The sequence below is a fragment of the Aspergillus bombycis genome (genome assembly GCF_001792695.1).
Source record: "Aspergillus bombycis strain NRRL26010 chromosome Unknown contig00091, whole genome shotgun sequence".
Lineage (NCBI taxonomy): Eukaryota > Fungi > Ascomycota > Eurotiomycetes > Eurotiales > Aspergillaceae > Aspergillus > Aspergillus bombycis.
In genome coordinates, this window is record NW_019170093.1 from 95,718 (window position 1) to 111,994 (window position 16,277).

The following is a 16,277-nucleotide window of genomic DNA, read 5'->3' on the forward strand; positions in this document are numbered from 1 at the left end:
ACCTTGCAACTAGTCTATGCCTTCTAGCTGTAAACCACTATGGACCCCTGGTACCCGGTTGTCCCCGTCACTGATCAACAAACATGGATGTATCCGCCGTTGGGTTGGCATCACTTCCGAGGTATCTTGCAAAGAAGTCCCAAGAGGCTCGATCGTTTGAGCTACACGGCAAAAGATCGGACATTTTGATGCGAAGTCCATGGCTATCGTAATGTGCAATGAGGACCCTCCCATGTGCAGGAGCCATGAAAGAGATAAGCATAACCTCAAAGAGAATAAAGTCAGCAACAAAGATACAAAAGACGTAGTGAGAGGGCATCACTTAAGAAAGATTTGCGTACAGGAATGATAAGATGTTTTTCGAGCCCTTTGTCCATAAGACGGGTAGAGATTGCAGCAATTATGGTAAGAATCTCAGAACAGAGTAGAAGCTTTGGATCCCCTTGACTAGTATTGTACACGGCGATCTTGATATGTGGTATGCCGCTCTTAACCCAACAATTAGCCGCCTCACTGTAGGGGGAGTCGTAGGTATGGAGGTAAGGTTCGAATCTCGCTGCAAAGGCAAATCTAAGTAAGTCGTGATTAGTCCTGCGCATTGATATATCTAAACCATCACGTTCGCTCACCCAGGGGACTTCCAGCCCGTAACTACCCTCAGGGGTCTCGAGTTTCCTTCAGTCCCCACTCTGGGAACAACGTCCGCTTCCCACATGAGTCTATAAGCTAAATATTCCAGGTGCTCTTGCTTATTCCAGCATCCCAACTCCATTAGCACGGGACAATTGCCATCCGTCAATTGGTTAACCTGGGAGAAACGTTCTCTGATCTCGGGAGCCTCCAAGTTCATTTTGTACTTGGATGAGATGCTTTCGTGGGACAGAGGAAGAAAGAAGTCCAACTCCGTATGTACCGTCGCACGGGGAGTCTCCTCGATATTGTCATCATTTAACGGCAGAACCTTCATGTCGATGTTTACTGGCAGGGATTGAAAATCACCGGGTTGAATATAAACACTGGGCATCGTATTCAACAGTGTAAACATGTCACACAGTACGCCAAAGGCTTTTTCTCTCTGGGCCTCTCGGTCATCTCGTAGACGAAGGTGAGCCAGGCTACCTGTCATGCGTGACAGAGATGGAAACATCTTGGACTTGGATAGGGAGGACAAGAGAGAGAGAGGTAGAGAAAGAAATGGAAAGGGAGAAAGAGGACGGGAAGCAAAAAAGTAACACATCAAGGTTGAGTGTCTCGGCCCAGTGAATGTTATCATCATTACCATTGCTACCCCCGCTCTACAATGACTTAAGGATTCATCCACTCTAACCAAACCCTATACAAATCTTTGAAAGAAAGTCGACAAATAGATCTTGTCAACTGTGATAGTACACCCCGCTCAAGGTATGATCTTCCCCGAAAGGAACACAGGTTAGTTACTAACATAATTAAGAAAAGAAATAAATGTCTTCGGTAAAAACCTAGCTACTGCATAGAATTCGCGATGCCATTCTCTTCTTTTGTGTCGAGCTTTATAATATTATCTTAGCATAGCGGACTGATAGGTTGCAGATAGAAGAGGCCGATTGGTAATATCACTGGAAGTTGCCCGCGTGTATATTCTATAAGAAACCACATGAGGCAGTTTAGGCCGAATCGACGAGAAACGTGTCGAAGACTTTAAAAAAAATAGATTAATACCGAATCCATCTACAGTACACAGTCCGATATAATAGCACTGAGCCTGGATATACTTTTTAAAGTACATCTTAATATTAATAGAGTCAATACAGATACTACTAGGATATTAGCAGATAATATTACCGCCTGTCAAGAGTATCTGGATATCGTTCTAAACAGAATATCGAATCTAATAGATCTAGAAATTGAAGAAATTAAAAAACTCAAGACAAGCTATAAAGCCTTGGATAAGCTATTAACCGAGTTTGTAGAAACCGAGTTTGACTGTTAACAGGCCGCGCAAGGCACAGCCCTAACTACTTGTCTTTATGTTTCAGCATAAACTCCGAGTAACTCTTGACAGATGCTAGAGTATAGCTATTCTCCTGTTATAGTTCCTATACTTGTAATATACTCTGGTAGGCTAGGTGGAGGAGTCGCGGCCGCCTTTGACTCTCATAAGCGAATAATTTATCAATTCCCCGTTGTGTGCCAACAAAGGGTCTGCAACATTGTTATGGAAAAGGTAAGGCTCGACTGAGCCCCTCTGGTGCTAGTATAGTTGAGGCATCTTTTGGAACGACAACTCCGGATCTAAAATCTGGGTTGTTTCGGATACTTGCTAAGCAATAGGGTGGACCCAAAATTTGGGTATCGTCCGCGGACCTTAATCCCTGGGATCGCCGAGCATTTCAAATCCCTGAACATTGTCAACATCGTGCGCTGTAGTCAGTGTGTTCCATGGCCCACATGTTCACATCATTAGGGAACGAAAGGAAATACATGTGTGAATACGATGAATACGAGGGGAAGGCATCTACCCCATATTCTTCACGAGGAGATCGACGCAAAGGCACCGGTGGGAGTTCCGTATCTCTACTCGGAACAGGAAAGGATCAGCTGTACGGATGCACCTGGGTTTCTTGTGTTGTCTGGACTGAGGTGGTGATCTAACACGTTCTCGCCGAAATCTCTACCTGATTCGATATTATAGAGTGCTATCTGCGTCAGTAGCATGTGGGATTTCAAATTAATCCTTGTAGAAGGGGGAAACCATATAGATACGTTCCCAACAAAACATTGACCATGGTCAATACCGAGGCTACTAAGATACAGGTACCGTCTGTCGTTGAAACTGTTGAGCGATCCTTAATATTATATAAGAGGAAAATAATACCTCCTCGTGACAGGATCGACTAGCTGCATGGATCGGGTTGTTTTCGGAGAGGCGATTGCATTCGTGATCAGGGGATGTAGATCCCATATTTGAGCCCTATACTACCAGCCCCGCATTTTGAGTGCCTATTAATCTGGCTGCAGGATTGCTAGTTGGGGACCCTAATGCACTTCATTAAACTAGCCAGGACAAACCTCGGCTGCTGACACTTGTCGGTGCTCTACACTGTGCTGTGTTGCCATTCATGTGTCACACTGTTGTAAGGACATCACGCCCAGAATTGAGAAATGACTTCCTGTATCTCTGTCCATCCAATGGTATTCCTCGTGATAGGATGGTAGCCTGCCTTGACTCGTAGGATTGACAACTGAGGATGAACTCATATATATAGACGGTATGTCCTCCACTTCGGTGTCAATGCACATCCCACATAACACAACATGACCAAGCTAAGCCTTTTGTTGGCGCCAATCCTCGCCGTGCTTCCGCTTGTTTCGGCCTTCCCAGCCCAACTGCCTGCACGGAGCTCAGCACCTGCACTGCCGACGGACGACCCTTTCTATATCCCCCCTGAAGGCTTTGAGTCCTCAGCACCGGGGACAATCCTCCGCCATAGAACCCCTCCAAACCCAATTGCAGCGCTCGGCTTCGCCAAGGTCAACATCCAAGCAGCACATCAGATTCTTTACCGAACAAGCGACTCTTCTGGCAATGCCATTGCAACAGTCTCGACCATCCTGATTCCTCATAACGCCGACTACTCCAAGCTGCTCTCTTACCAGGTTGCTGAAGATGCGGCCGATCCAAACTGTGCCCCCTCCTACGCTCTACAGCTCGAAGCAGCCCACGATGGTATTCTGGGCTTGGTGATTCCACAGGTGGAATTGTTGTTCTTCGGCGCCGCCCTCGATAAAGGCTGGGTGGTGACCGTCCCAGACCATCTAGGACCCAAGGCCGCTTTCCTGGCCAACAATCTCTCGGGTCAAGCCGTCTTGGACAATCTGCGTGCTGCCTTGGCATCCTCGAGCTTTACAAACATTACTTCGGATCCTACCATTGCGCTATGGGGCTACTCCGGTGGCAGCCTGGCCAGTGGATTCGCCGCCGAACTTCATCCCACCTATGCCCCCGAGCTGAATATCGTGGGAGCCGCACTGGGCGGTACCGTGCCCAAGATACGACCAGTCATTGACGCGGTAAATAAGGGACCGTTCGTGGGACTCGTCCCGTCCGGTATCCAGGGCCTGGCGAATGAGTACCCCGACATCCAGAAACTTATTGACGACGGCCTTAAACCGGCAAAGAGGGCTGAGTTTAACAAAACCCAGAACTTGTGTCTTTCGGGAGACATAATTGAGTACTTCGGTAAGGATATTTACGAATACACTAACGACCGGAACATCTTCGATCAGCCTGCGGCCGTGAAAGTCATGCAGGCCAACGCGATGGGACAGCACGTCCCCAAGATTCCTCTTCTCGTTTACAAGTCGGTCGGAGATGAGATAAGTCCCGTCAATGACACCGACTCTCTGGTCGAAACCTATTGCCAGGGTGGAGCCAGCGTCGAGTACAAGCGTGATGAACTCTCGGAACATGCATCCCTTGAGATTACAGGGTCTGCTGATGGCATGCTCTGGCTTATGGATCGTATGAACAACAAGCCTGTCCAACAAGGATGCACGACCTCTACTGTGATTACAGGTCTTGCTGACCCGAGAGCTCTTCTAGCTTTGGGCCAGGAGATAGTTACGCTCCTCAAGGCCATCTTATCGGGGCCGATCGGGCCTGGTGTGGTCGGCTAATACCTTGGTTGCGGTGTATTCTTCTGTTGGAGAAAGTAAAACTGGCCTGCAAGGGGCACCTATCGGCACAACCAAACATGCGTGATGTAATGGCTTTTGCATGTCTGCTTTGCGATATGTTGATAATTCTTTTGCGTGTGATACATTATCTATGACTACACGTCAATGATCACTGATTTTGTACCTTTCAGTGTAGGGTAAAGAGCTATTCTCCCAATGAATACTTTAACAATGTCCACGCTCCATATCAGTAAAAATAATTCAAGCCTACTACTAAATGCGTGCGGCCAGGGTGCCCACCGTCTCCTTCAGAGGATGGTCATGTCGCGTCCGACTCCGAACCTTCTCCCCATCCTGAGGTCTAACATAGCGTGCCTCCACCGCGGGATTATAGCCAAGCGCAGACTTTTGTCGGACCTCTGCATCGGAAAGAGCTGGGTTACTCTGTCCATCCGCCCGCTTGTACACGGTCACGACTACCGCACCACCAAGACCCAGATTATGTTGCAAAGCAACGTCAGTGCCCTTAACCAACCGGTTGGTAGCCCAGCCCCGTAACTGCCACGTAAGCTCTGCACATTGCGCCACACCAGTCGCTCCGAGGGGGTGTCCCTTTGAAATGAGTCCACCAGAAGGTTGATGACCGGGCCGCGACCACCGTATGTGATATCCCCGCGGCGAACCATCTCGTGGGCCTTACCTGGCTCCGAGAAACCAAGCGCATCAAGAAGTAGAAGCTCGTTTGTCGAAAAGCAGTCGTGCAGTTCGCACACCTTGACATCCTTCGGAGTGACACCGGCTTCTGCCATGGCGCGTTCGGCCGCTTTCTTGCTCATCTGGAAGCTCGGGGTATTCGCGCGTGCGCCGTGGTTTGAGGAATTGGGTCATTCCGACGCCTAGCACGTAGGCGTTGTTTGTGTTGGTGGAACTCATGTTGGTTATTCGGGCTTGCTGTATAGTGTCTGATTGACCTGGTGCCAATGATGTGGCAATGGGCGATACTATATATGTCACTGAAGTTGTAGTCTGGTCGATGGTGAGGGGATCTCAGCCAATAACCCCGGACCGAGGTTGCGGTTTTCCCCTCACAACAGACTTCGCCCCTCATATGGGCCTCCTGTACCATGTCTACCTGTTCGATATAGCCTTTATGCAACCTGTACCTTGATCGCCCCGAGGTAGCGTAGGTCTGGCCCGGTAGACATGAGAAGGCTACTGCATTGCTAGTTCAATGCGACATGGTCGCCGATCTCAACATCTCCCAAAACTGGACATCCAGTGCGATTCAACCAGCTCAAAAAGCCTACATTTCAGAGTCTTTCAAATAAGAATCGTATCTCATTGAGTAGTAATGACGAGGAGAGATTAGAGGGAACTAAAGTATCGTACGCTGGACAAGCCCACCACTCACAACCGACTGCATCGCATCTTCATGCAACCCCAGCCCTGCGAAACAACGGGGCACTCTCAGTTACAATCACACCATTACCACGTATCGCACTCACTCCACCCGCTCCCAAACAAACTGAGTACTATCTGGATCGCGCATCTGCATAACCAGCAACTGATAGCTATCATTGGTCGACTTCAAGATCCGCGCCTGCGCCTTCTCAAAGTCCTCGCCGTCCAGCAGCACCGGCCGCAGACGATACTCGCGGAACAGCGCCGCCATGGCCGCCACGATCTCCACCTGCGCGAACTTGCGGCCCGCACAGTTCTGCACGCCCGCTGACCAGGGGAAGTATGCCCCCGCGCGGGCCTCCATGATCTCTTCGCGCGCCAGCTGCTCCTCCCGTGTGGTCACGTCGCTGCTCGGCGGGGCGGTCTCGACCCATCGGCGGGGATTCCATGTGGTGGGCTCATCGGGCCAGTACTTCGGGTGTGTCTGGGCGGCGAGGAGGCTGGGGAGTACCACGGTGCCCTTGGGGAGGACGATGGTGCGGTTGCTTTCGGGGAGGCGGAGGCTGGTGGTTGGGGGTGCGACGGATTTGGGTAGGGCGAGGATAGGTGGGTAGAGACGGACGGTTTCGAGCTGGTGGGGGGGGGGGGGGGGGGGTGAGTTAATACAGGGGTCTCCAGAACAGAGTTTGGTCCGGGGCGTACTCACCACCACTGCTAGACACCGCTTGAGCCGGGGGAAAGCCTCCTTATAATCCCATGTGTCGCGGTCGGGGTTGGGGAAGACGGTCCGGATCTCCTCCGCGATCCAGTCCTGGATATTGGGGTAGGCGGCAAGCAAGAATAGGACGTAGGTCAGGGAGCCGGCAGTCGTGTCGTGGCCGGCGAAGTTGATCACATAGATATTGCCCAGGATCTCGTCGATGGTCAGGACGGTCTTATTGCTCTTGGGATCGACGGTGGATTCGCGAACGAAGGAAGACATCAGCGTGCCGGTGCCTGGCTGGCCTTGATCGAGGAGCGCTTTCTCCGTGTTGAACATGTTGAGCATGTGTTGCTTGAAATCCTCGACGGCCTGGCCGGCGCTACGGCACCAGCTGGGAAAGAAGGGCAGTTTGAGCACGGTCGGGGGAACCAGCATGATGACAAACGTGTTGAGCATGACGGTCTTCAGCGACTGGGCGTAGGAGCGGGGATCCTCCGACTGCGCTTCTTGGGCGCTCTGGAAGCGCGTGGACCGCTTGAAACCGGTTGCTGCGAGGACATTGAGGGCCAGAGTGCGTGTGTCCGTTCCCAGGCCTCCAGAGGCTCCAGCTGTGGTCCGCGTGGCGAGCATGCTCTGCGCCTGGGTGAGGGCTTCGCGCCAGACGAAGCTGTTCAGGCTTTCGTTAAAAGGAGCGGCGACGATCTTGCGGTGGCGCTGCCAGTCGGCGCCCTCGGTCTGCCAACAGATTAGATTCTACATTCAGTAACAGAGGATAGTCGACGCACCGTGGCCACATTGGGACCGAACACATTTAGCAGTGCTGGTGAAGTCAGCGAAACAGCTTCCAAAACCGTCAGGATCAGACCATACTGAAGAGCTCAATCGGGCGCACGAAATCTGCGCGACGCGCGATGATGTCTGTAATAGCGTCCGCGTCGCAGATGTAGACAAACACCTCGTTGGGGGTTGCGATCGCCCACGCATCGCCCATTCGCATATGCGACTGGGCCTTGTCGGTAAACTGCCAGGTGCGCCGACCATAGTGAGTGATGCGACCGAATTCAAACGGGAGGAGACCGAGAATAAAGAAGATGATGGGCTCGAGCAGGATCCAGAGCGGATTGACTGGACTGCAAGGAATGACGTGGTAAGGAATGCCGATTTTCTGGATGCGGCGGATGTTGCCCACCAGACAGACGACGCTGTACAGGGTCCAGCCCACGAGGGCCACCGCGATGACAAGCAACAACATGGCCGGACAATTGGGGTGGCAGAGGCGGGAGAGTAGCAGGGAGAGAAGCGAAGGAGAGAAAGAAGGGAAGAAATGCTGGAGCGAAGGAGCAAGCAGAAAGAGAAAAACAATGCGCCAAGGCGACGACCAGGAGATTGACAGGCACGGAAGTCGGGAGTTGCCCAGTTGCTAATTTCACCAACTCCAGTGGTACGAGAATTGGAGGTGAAACGCTTCAATGAAGCCTGTCAGCACTAATGCAGCCCTAACATCGAATCCCTGCTTAGTCGGGGGAGCCAGCGGAGGCGAAGCTGGAGCCCTTGACAACTTCCAGCAACGATCGGCGTATCAGTCGACGAGTCAGAGGACAAGAATATCAGCAGCAGCGGCAGAGCCTTTTGTTCCTCCTTCGAACCGCCAAGCACGAATGAATGCCCACGAAGAATAACTAAGCAAACGCCAAATCATCCCCAAGGCAGACAACTCACAACACAGACGGTCCAGTTGGGGCTCGGGGGATCATGGGATGCGGGCCGGCCCTAGAGGAGGAATCGACCGCCACTGCCACTCCTTTACACAATTACTAGTAATCATAGCACAACGTCGTTAATCAATGTATGTACAATTCTCATTTCTCATTATTCATGGTCTAATTCTTGTTCCCCTCCTTCCAATTCAACGTCACATGGAGATCATCTCCCGGAACCGGTCGGGAAATGCCCAAAGTGACCAGACTTTCGTCGCGCCGGGGGAACGGCGCCTGCCAAGCCAGCTGCATGTCGTATCGATTGAGCATCAGCGCCGCCAACCCAAAGATCTCCAGCTCCACAAAGTATCGTCCCGGACAGTAGTGGCGTCCCCCGCCGTACGGGAAAAATGTGGTTTGAGCCAGGCCGGGCTTTTTCAGAAAGCGATCGGGATTGAACGATGCTGCATCTGACCCATAGGTCTCCGGATTGTCATGCAGCTGACAGGTTGGGATCACCGCGATACTGTCTTTTCGCAATCTTTTACCGGCGATGGCAGTGTCACGGACGACCTGTCGCACGATAACATCGCGTTTGGTCAGCCGGAGGACCTCGTGGTAGATCGACGAGAGTTGTGGGCATCGCTTGGCCAGATAGGTCCAGTCCAGCTTCCCGTCTGGTCCGACCGCCGGCGCTGTCTCCTGACGCACTAATTCTCGCAGCTGTGGATCGTACAGAATGTATGCAAGAACCCAGTACGCCGCTTTGTAGGCATTGGCATCACCACTATTGGCCCAGTTGTTAGCGCCATTTACCACCCGATGGGAGCGACGGAAGTACTTACGCCCAGCAGATCATGACCAGCATGGCGGCCCGGTCATCTTCATGAATTCCCAGCTCGGCATATGTCTCCAGCAAAGTTCGGATGACTGGCATCTCGTCCGGTCGCGCCTCGGGTGGCAGCTGCAGGTAGGTCTTGAACGCGGAGGCGTACTGGCGTAGCAGACGAGTGACCTCCGTGGTGTCGACCAATCGAGACCGGTGGACGAGCTTCCAGAGTTCATCCGTGAAGGTCCGCATGTCGACCGCCATGTCGGGGTCGATGTCCAGAAGCGCCCGGTCAAACAGGACGACCTGGTTGGCGTTGGCGATAAAGTCTGCGCAGATGTCGTACAGTGAGATGGCCTCGGTCTCCGAACTGACCAGGGAGGGATAGGCGCCCACGAGGCGGTCCCACGAGAGTAGTTCATCGAGTGCCCCTTGGTATCTCTCCAGTAGCATATTTAGCGTCGGTCCCGGAACCAGGTCGTGCTTGAACAGGTCTTGCGTCAAATGGATGAGATTCTTCCCCTTCGGGTTCACTCGGGTGGGTGTGTTGCGCTGCCATAAGGTATGCAGACGTTCCGGAGCGCATCCGAAGGCTAACAGTGCTCGGTCGAGGAATCCGTCGGTAGTCATCGCTTGCACGTCGGCGAAGAATGGACGAGTGTCTACCGGCGAGGTAATAACGTAATATCGATCTCCGGCGATGATCATGCTGAACGGTTGCAGTGTCCCGAAGCGCTTTCTACGAAAGCGATTAGTTTTGTGCATCAATTGGGGCATTCATAGGTGGGGGGCTTATGCACGCACAGGGCCATTCTGATAAGTTGGTGCGAGTCCTTGAAAAACGCACCGGCATGCCCTAATCATTATGCACGTCAGCAACTTCTCTCCGAGAAGCCAATTGCTTCCATAATTTACCAAAGTCTGCTGGACATTAGCGATAGCTCTCCAAATTCTTTCCCACAGGGGCCTTACAGGGAATCCAGTAGGGGAGCTCGACTGGCTCGTTTGGCCGGAAAAGTGGCAAGATTGTAAATCTCCAGATCCGCCAGAAAATCCAGGTCGCTAGCACCGTGAACCCCACGCGCATCCAGATCGTGCTGGAGGCCCAGTACATCTGGGCCCCGGAAGCGAGTGTGGCTATCAATTCCTGAAGCATCGTCGCAGGGTTTATGTTTTGACTTGCTGTGTGCCCTTGTGCTGCGGACCCCAGCTCCCACGAGGGGGGCCGGTCTTGTTTATACCCTCATCCGTAAGGCACATGCTGGCCACGCCTCCCACGTAGTCCAGGTAGGCATTCTAAAGAAGAGGGGTTGCAGCGGCCCCCAATTGATTAACTTCACAGAATAGAGGGGCCAGGTGGAGTAAGCGCTAAAAGGCATACTGGCATCTATGACAGCTGTAGCATGTCAGAAGTGTCAGAAGCCGTAGGCGTAGCATGTCGGGGAGAGCGAGGGAATTCATGCGACACCATCCCATTCGCCAGAGATATAGGGTAAGAGGATCCACAGGCAACCATAGGCGGGTGGGGAATGGCACGCTAATTTTATACAGAATACAACGCTCTTAGCCTTGCACATCTGCCACTGACATGTGCCTGGATAAGGGACATCGGCAAAGACGTTAATTGAGGTGAGCCCGTCGGAGAACGGGGGTCAGCAAGACTCTGCATTGGCAGGGTTGGCTGGTCCGAGAGTTTGCTGACCTCAGGCCATAATTAGCCCAGAGATTTGCGCCAGAGTGCGCCTTGTGTCGCATCAGACTCAAGCCGATGTGCCGTCACTGCCATGATTTTCAGCCCGGCTCGACGCTAAGAAATAGTGGATCGGTCCTTTTCCCCGAATGGATCCAGGCCACGAACGCTAGACGAGTCCGTGCATGATCACTTGGCAACGATTATTGGACATCCCCCTGGTAGTCTAATTTCCGTGACATGGACATGGCTCACGGTAAGCAGCAGCAGGTGGGGGCTATTGATATAACTCCAATAATATCATCGTTTAGGAACATGGGTATAGGAAACAGCAGGGGTTCCCAAGGCAGGAAACCCGACTCTGGAATACTACCAAAGGGGGTAAATGCCCAATGGAACGTGTGTATTGTAGCTAGGATCAGAGTCTTTCACCAGGTGAAACAAAATGCGGCCGCTGTCGCCATCGTCGCGACTATGTTCTCATTTACCTCTCTCGCTAGCCACGGACAACACCTCCTATGATGGATGCAGAAAAGTCAGCGGTGGTAGAGACATCCGCCGTGTCAGCAAAATCGCCCGATAGCTATCTCTCTGGTTGGCAGCTTGCTGCGGTTATTTTTTCGCTCTTTCTGGGGGTGTTTGTGGTCTCCTTGGATACGAGCATCATCGGAGTCGTGATTCCGTCCATCTCGTCTCATTTCCATGCTCTGGACGACGCTGCCTGGTATGGCAGTGCGTATCTGCTTACGATTACGGCCTTCCAGCCGCTCATGGGCAGCATGTACAAGTTCTTCAAAGTGGAACTCGTCTTCCAGATTTGCCTGGTGGTGTTTGAAGGTTCGTGAAGCATGGGCGATTATGGGGTCAGTGCTCATTTAACGTTATCACGATCTAGTGGGCTCCATTCTGTGCGCGGCCGCCACAAACTCGCCCATGTTCATCGTCGGTCGGGCCGTTGCCGGTACTGGAGCTGCTGGCATTCTCCAAGGCGCCCTGAGTATCATCGCCATCACGGTGGTCTTGGAGAAGCGCCCGCTGTATCAGGGCATCGTGATCAGCGTCTTTGTCATTTCCGTCTGCGTTGGACCGGTCTTGGGTGGGGCGTTTACCACCCATGGGATCTGGCGCTGGTGTTTCTGGATGTATGTACATTCATGTCTTCCTTTACATCTTACGCTACAAACCGCGCACCGAGGGCTGCACTGACGGCTACCAGTAACGTTCCCATCGGTGGAGTGACGCTGATTCTGCTTTTATTCGTCCTCCGGATCCGTAATGCCGAGAATGACAACCGATCTCTCCCACTGAAGGAGAAATTGCAGCATCTGGATCCTATCGGTTGCATCGTCTTCATCGGTGCGGTTTGTTGTCTTCTTTTAGCCCTTCAATGGGGAGGCCAGACGAAGCCCTGGCACTCTGCAACGATTATAGGGCTTTTTGTCGGGTTTGGCCTCCTGTCGATCGTGTTTGTCGGCATTCAAGTCTGGAGGAAAGAGCGGGCTTTGATTCCACTACGCGTCCTGCGTCAGCGGTCAATATGGACGAGCGGGGGGGTGCTCTTTTGCCTGGGCTCGGCCACCTATACTGTGAGTTCTATGCCAACTCGTGGGGACGCCGCTCATCGTCCTTCAGGTCACATACTACATGCCGTATTACTTTCAAGCCGTGCAGGGTGCGGACGCAGTCCACAGCGGAGTAGACCTCATCGCTGTATTCATCCCTCAGATGCTTGCAGTGATTCTGACATCCGCCCTTGTCACCCAATGGGGGTATTATGTATGTTGATGACCTTGCTCCAGCCGTGGAGCCGATTCCAGCTTACAAAGAGATATGCATAGGTCCCGTACATGATCGTCGGCGAGTTGATTTGTATCGCTGGAACTGTAATGCTTACGAGGTTGAAGGTTGACTCGTCCACTGTATATTGGGCAGCCGCTTTGGTTGTTCATGGGCTGGGCATGGGGTTGGCCATGCAGCTGCCTTATACCGCTGTGAACGTAGTCCTACAGTAAGTATATAAGCACCTAATCAAACACCTAACGCTGACCATAGTCGCAGCGAGGACGACGTCCCGACCGGAAATGGTATGTATTTCCCAATATTCTGCTGCCCGTCTGCCACTAACCGCTCCATCCAGCCATCGCCGTGTTTGTCTGGCAACTGGGAGGGTAAGTGTATTTTTTTTAGTCACCCCATGATTATATAGTCGCTCATAACTCGGACTAGGGCCCTAGCAATCGCCATCTCGCAAACAATTTCGTTAAACAACATCCTGCGAGAGGTGCCCCGGGAGATCCCCGAACTTTCGCCTGAGCGAGTCATGTCCTGGGGCGCGTCTAATCTTCAGGCACTCGCCCCCACTGCCGACGCGTTAGTCGAGCTTCGCAGCATCTGGTGCACATCCGTTTCGCATGTCATGATTTTTGCACTAGCCTGCATTTGTGCCTCTGTGCTCTTTACCGCTGGGATGGAGCGACTGAATGCAAAGGAGGTCGCAAATCAACGGCGGGAGGCCGGCGGGGAGGGCGTCCAGGTTGGTGTTGGCCTGGCATAATAGTCCTGTAGTATAGTAAGCGAAGATGCAGTCTGTCTGCATGTCTCCAGAATAGTCTAGCTATACACGAGGGAACCCACATCCCACCAATCAGGCATATGCAGTTAATCGACTATCGAGCAATGATCGCGAGTGGTCTGATCGTCTGGCCTGTCTGAGTAGAGAGTGATGATTTCTTATCCCTGCGTGCCTAGTGGGTCGTCGCTTGAAGAAACCAGGCTTTCCCTTGTAGGGTATATCCAGAGCCATGGCGTCCCACCTTGATAGCAAGAGCAAGTGAGCGCGCCAAGCGAGTGCTTGCTCAGCGCAGGATGGATTAGATTAGGACCGGGCCGCCGATCCTGACCGGAAAGAAGGAAGAATGGCGACACTTAGCCCTAAAGTAGCGCATCTGCAACCCCGCCCCATGGCAAACTGTCAGCCTGACGAATTTCTCGGTTATAATGAGTTACCCACTCATCGCCTAGTGCTTACTCCATGCATTTTAAAATAGCACTGTTGCAACCGCACGAGCGGGGTCGCGCGGCGATGTTACTCGGAAAGGTTGGTCAGATCGGATTCACGTTGGCAATCGCCCCCAAACATCGCTTCCAAGGCACTGTCCGTGTAATCAGGTCGTACATAATGCCTGTCAATAGCACTGCACAGCGTACAGCCCCCTCCGTCCCGATGTGATTCCCTGGGGGGGATTGGATCTTTCTCCTTCACGCTGTCAGCCCCCTAATGGTGTTCCACAGACCAGACATATCTAACCTGGCCCCGCCCACTTCGTGGACCTCGACCGTCCAAGCGACATACCCTCTAAGGCTGCGGGGCTGCATAGGCTGCTCGTCATTCTTTTTTATGTGAATAACACATTAGACTGTGCAGTGTTGCAACACCACTGTTGTCCACGTTCCATCATGACAAACTACCAGACAGACACGCCTGCCAAGGTGACAGGGCCGGTCTTCATTGTAAGTCAGAGTGACCGGCTCATGTACGCTTCCATCTGGCTAACCTACTACTGTACTGAGCTGTAGGGCGTCCTTTGGGGTGCAACCGGGCTCTCGTTTCTCTTCGTTTTAGCGCGCACACTCGCTCGTATCTATACCTTCCGACGTCTCTGGCTTGACGATGCCTTCGCCATCGGCGCATGGCTGATGCTTCTAGTCCAGGCGATCACTTGGCAGACTCAGGTGGATTCCATGTACCTTCTCTTTCAGCTAGATGCCGGCAACCTCATGCCAACGCCCGAGATCCTGAATCGCCTGGCACAACTGGAGCGGGCCGAGTGCGCCATTCTGATCCTGTTTTACTCGTCCTTATGGTCTATCAAAGCCTCGTTCCTGATCTTCTTCCGCCGTATCGGAGGGACGGATCGCTCGTGGCTCATCTGGTTCTGGTGTGTCGTTGGCTTCGTTGCTGCGACGTATTTCGTCTGCTTGGGGGACATTCAGTACCCTTGCCTTCTGAGAGACCAAGCGTATATCCTAGGTATGTTCACGAGGAGGATCGCATCCTGCTTCTTCCATGGACTAGGCTAACTGGTGGACTTTTCCTTCGATAGAAAATTGCCCGAAAAAAGCAGCTGTTCTGTTTCAATACAATACATTCATCATCAACCTGGTGTTGGACGTCCTCACTGATCTCACCAGTATAGTCTACCCCTCGTCACCCGTATCGACTGGCTTACTGACCCTGAATTCCCAATGTAGTTATCAGCCTCCCAATCACCCTGTTATGGAACGTCCGACTTCCCCTCCGCCACAAGATGATCCTGATGAGTATCCTATCGTTGGCGGTGCTCATCATCATTGTGGCGATCGTCCGAGTCGCTGTCGTTGCCACAAAGGAGAAGAATTCCGATATGTCCTGGCTGTGGATGTGGAGCTTTATCGAAGCCACTGTCGGTATGTATCTCTTGAGGATTCCCGATCGTGCAATCACCATGTGTGTACTAACGAAAACCCCTACCAGCCAACATCATCGCATGCGTTGGCTCCTTCCGCCAGTTGTTTGTGAAACAGGACAAGAACCGCACTTCCGCGTATCCAGGACGTTTTCAGGCTGAGTACCCAGCCGTGGATGCTAAGCCGGGGTTCCAGCGTGTTCGCACCCGCTCGGAAGGAAGCTCCGATCTCCAACTTAATTCCTATGATAGTCACCGCGAGCTAACCCCCGTTGTATAAATGCTCACGTTGTCGGTGTTAATGTTTAGCGCGTCTCTTAATTTTCTTATACCCCCTGTATATCAGTTTTGGCTACACGATGAAATGTTTATAATGTTACAAATGCCGTTTTTCCACGTTCCTGTGTCATATTGTGTAAATGCCCAATAATCTTGCGGAGTCAAGTGTTCCAAATATGAGTATCACCATTGCCAGCTGTTCTGGCAACCCTCAAATAGTGGATTTCGGGGTCGGCCTAGTTATTTCGTCGCCCTGCTCTTGTCCCAGTGCATAACTAGCTGAAGTTCAAGGATTCGATGGATTCCAATGGCGCCTTCCATGTCCCTTCCCTTCACCCGTGCCTCTCCGTATGAATTACGTTTGCTGCATAATTGTTTTAAACTGATGGAAACATTTGTACAAATAGATTTACTCACTATTCTCAGCCTAATAGGGTTATCTGTAAGTTGATGTTAAGCGTGGGGGGAAACATTGTGTCTTATAATGGTTAGTTCTGGATATGGATATATATTTTCTAGCTATGAAGTACTGCGGTGATCAGTTGAAGGTTGGCTCGACCATCTTGCCAGGTATGAG

General features: G+C 52.1%; 7 protein-coding genes across 7 annotated transcripts; 3 read left to right on the plus strand and 4 right to left on the minus strand.

The window, feature by feature from the left end:
- Positions 1-67: 67 nt before the first annotated feature.
- Positions 68-1,147, minus strand: ABOM_007898 (uncharacterized protein; the record flags this gene model as incomplete). Its single annotated transcript, XM_022535027.1, has 3 exons — positions 68-265; positions 342-570; positions 630-1,147. The coding sequence occupies 3 exons, from the start codon at positions 1,145-1,147 to the stop codon at positions 68-70; spliced, it is 945 nt and encodes a 314-aa protein (XP_022386033.1).
- Positions 1,148-3,294: 2,147 nt separating this feature from the next.
- Positions 3,295-4,656, plus strand: ABOM_007899 (putative secretory lipase; the record flags this gene model as incomplete). The annotated part of the gene is made up of 1 exon (XM_022535028.1): positions 3,295-4,656. One exon carries the CDS (start codon positions 3,295-3,297, stop codon positions 4,654-4,656), a length of 1,362 nt encoding a protein of 453 aa, XP_022386032.1.
- A 273-nt stretch (positions 4,657-4,929) lies between these two features.
- ABOM_007900 (non-specific lipid-transfer protein) lies at positions 4,930-5,492 on the minus strand (the record flags this gene model as incomplete). The annotated part of the gene is made up of 2 exons (XM_022535029.1): positions 4,930-5,214; positions 5,247-5,492. 2 exons carry the CDS (start codon positions 5,490-5,492, stop codon positions 4,930-4,932), a joined length of 531 nt encoding a protein of 176 aa, XP_022386062.1.
- A 665-nt stretch (positions 5,493-6,157) lies between these two features.
- On the minus strand, positions 6,158-8,012 carry ABOM_007901 (cytochrome P450; the record flags this gene model as incomplete). Its single annotated transcript, XM_022535030.1, has 3 exons — positions 6,158-7,495; positions 7,546-7,580; positions 7,631-8,012. The coding sequence occupies 3 exons, from the start codon at positions 8,010-8,012 to the stop codon at positions 6,158-6,160; spliced, it is 1,755 nt and encodes a 584-aa protein (XP_022386061.1).
- A 628-nt stretch (positions 8,013-8,640) lies between these two features.
- Positions 8,641-10,442, minus strand: ABOM_007902 (cytochrome P450; the record flags this gene model as incomplete). Its single annotated transcript, XM_022535031.1, has 5 exons — positions 8,641-9,244; positions 9,303-10,025; positions 10,091-10,142; positions 10,202-10,207; positions 10,259-10,442. 5 exons carry the CDS (start codon positions 10,440-10,442, stop codon positions 8,641-8,643), a joined length of 1,569 nt encoding a protein of 522 aa, XP_022386060.1.
- A 1,055-nt stretch (positions 10,443-11,497) lies between these two features.
- On the plus strand, positions 11,498-13,530 carry ABOM_007903 (MDR family MFS transporter; the record flags this gene model as incomplete). Its single annotated transcript, XM_022535032.1, has 8 exons — positions 11,498-11,813; positions 11,872-12,118; positions 12,193-12,562; positions 12,609-12,752; positions 12,815-12,984; positions 13,035-13,060; positions 13,114-13,144; positions 13,203-13,530. The coding sequence occupies 8 exons, from the start codon at positions 11,498-11,500 to the stop codon at positions 13,528-13,530; spliced, it is 1,632 nt and encodes a 543-aa protein (XP_022386059.1).
- Positions 13,531-14,432: 902 nt separating this feature from the next.
- Positions 14,433-15,701, plus strand: ABOM_007904 (uncharacterized protein; the record flags this gene model as incomplete). The annotated part of the gene is made up of 5 exons (XM_022535033.1): positions 14,433-14,486; positions 14,553-15,006; positions 15,080-15,166; positions 15,228-15,422; positions 15,490-15,701. 5 exons carry the CDS (start codon positions 14,433-14,435, stop codon positions 15,699-15,701), a joined length of 1,002 nt encoding a protein of 333 aa, XP_022386066.1.
- Between the last annotated feature and the right edge of the window lie 576 nt (positions 15,702-16,277).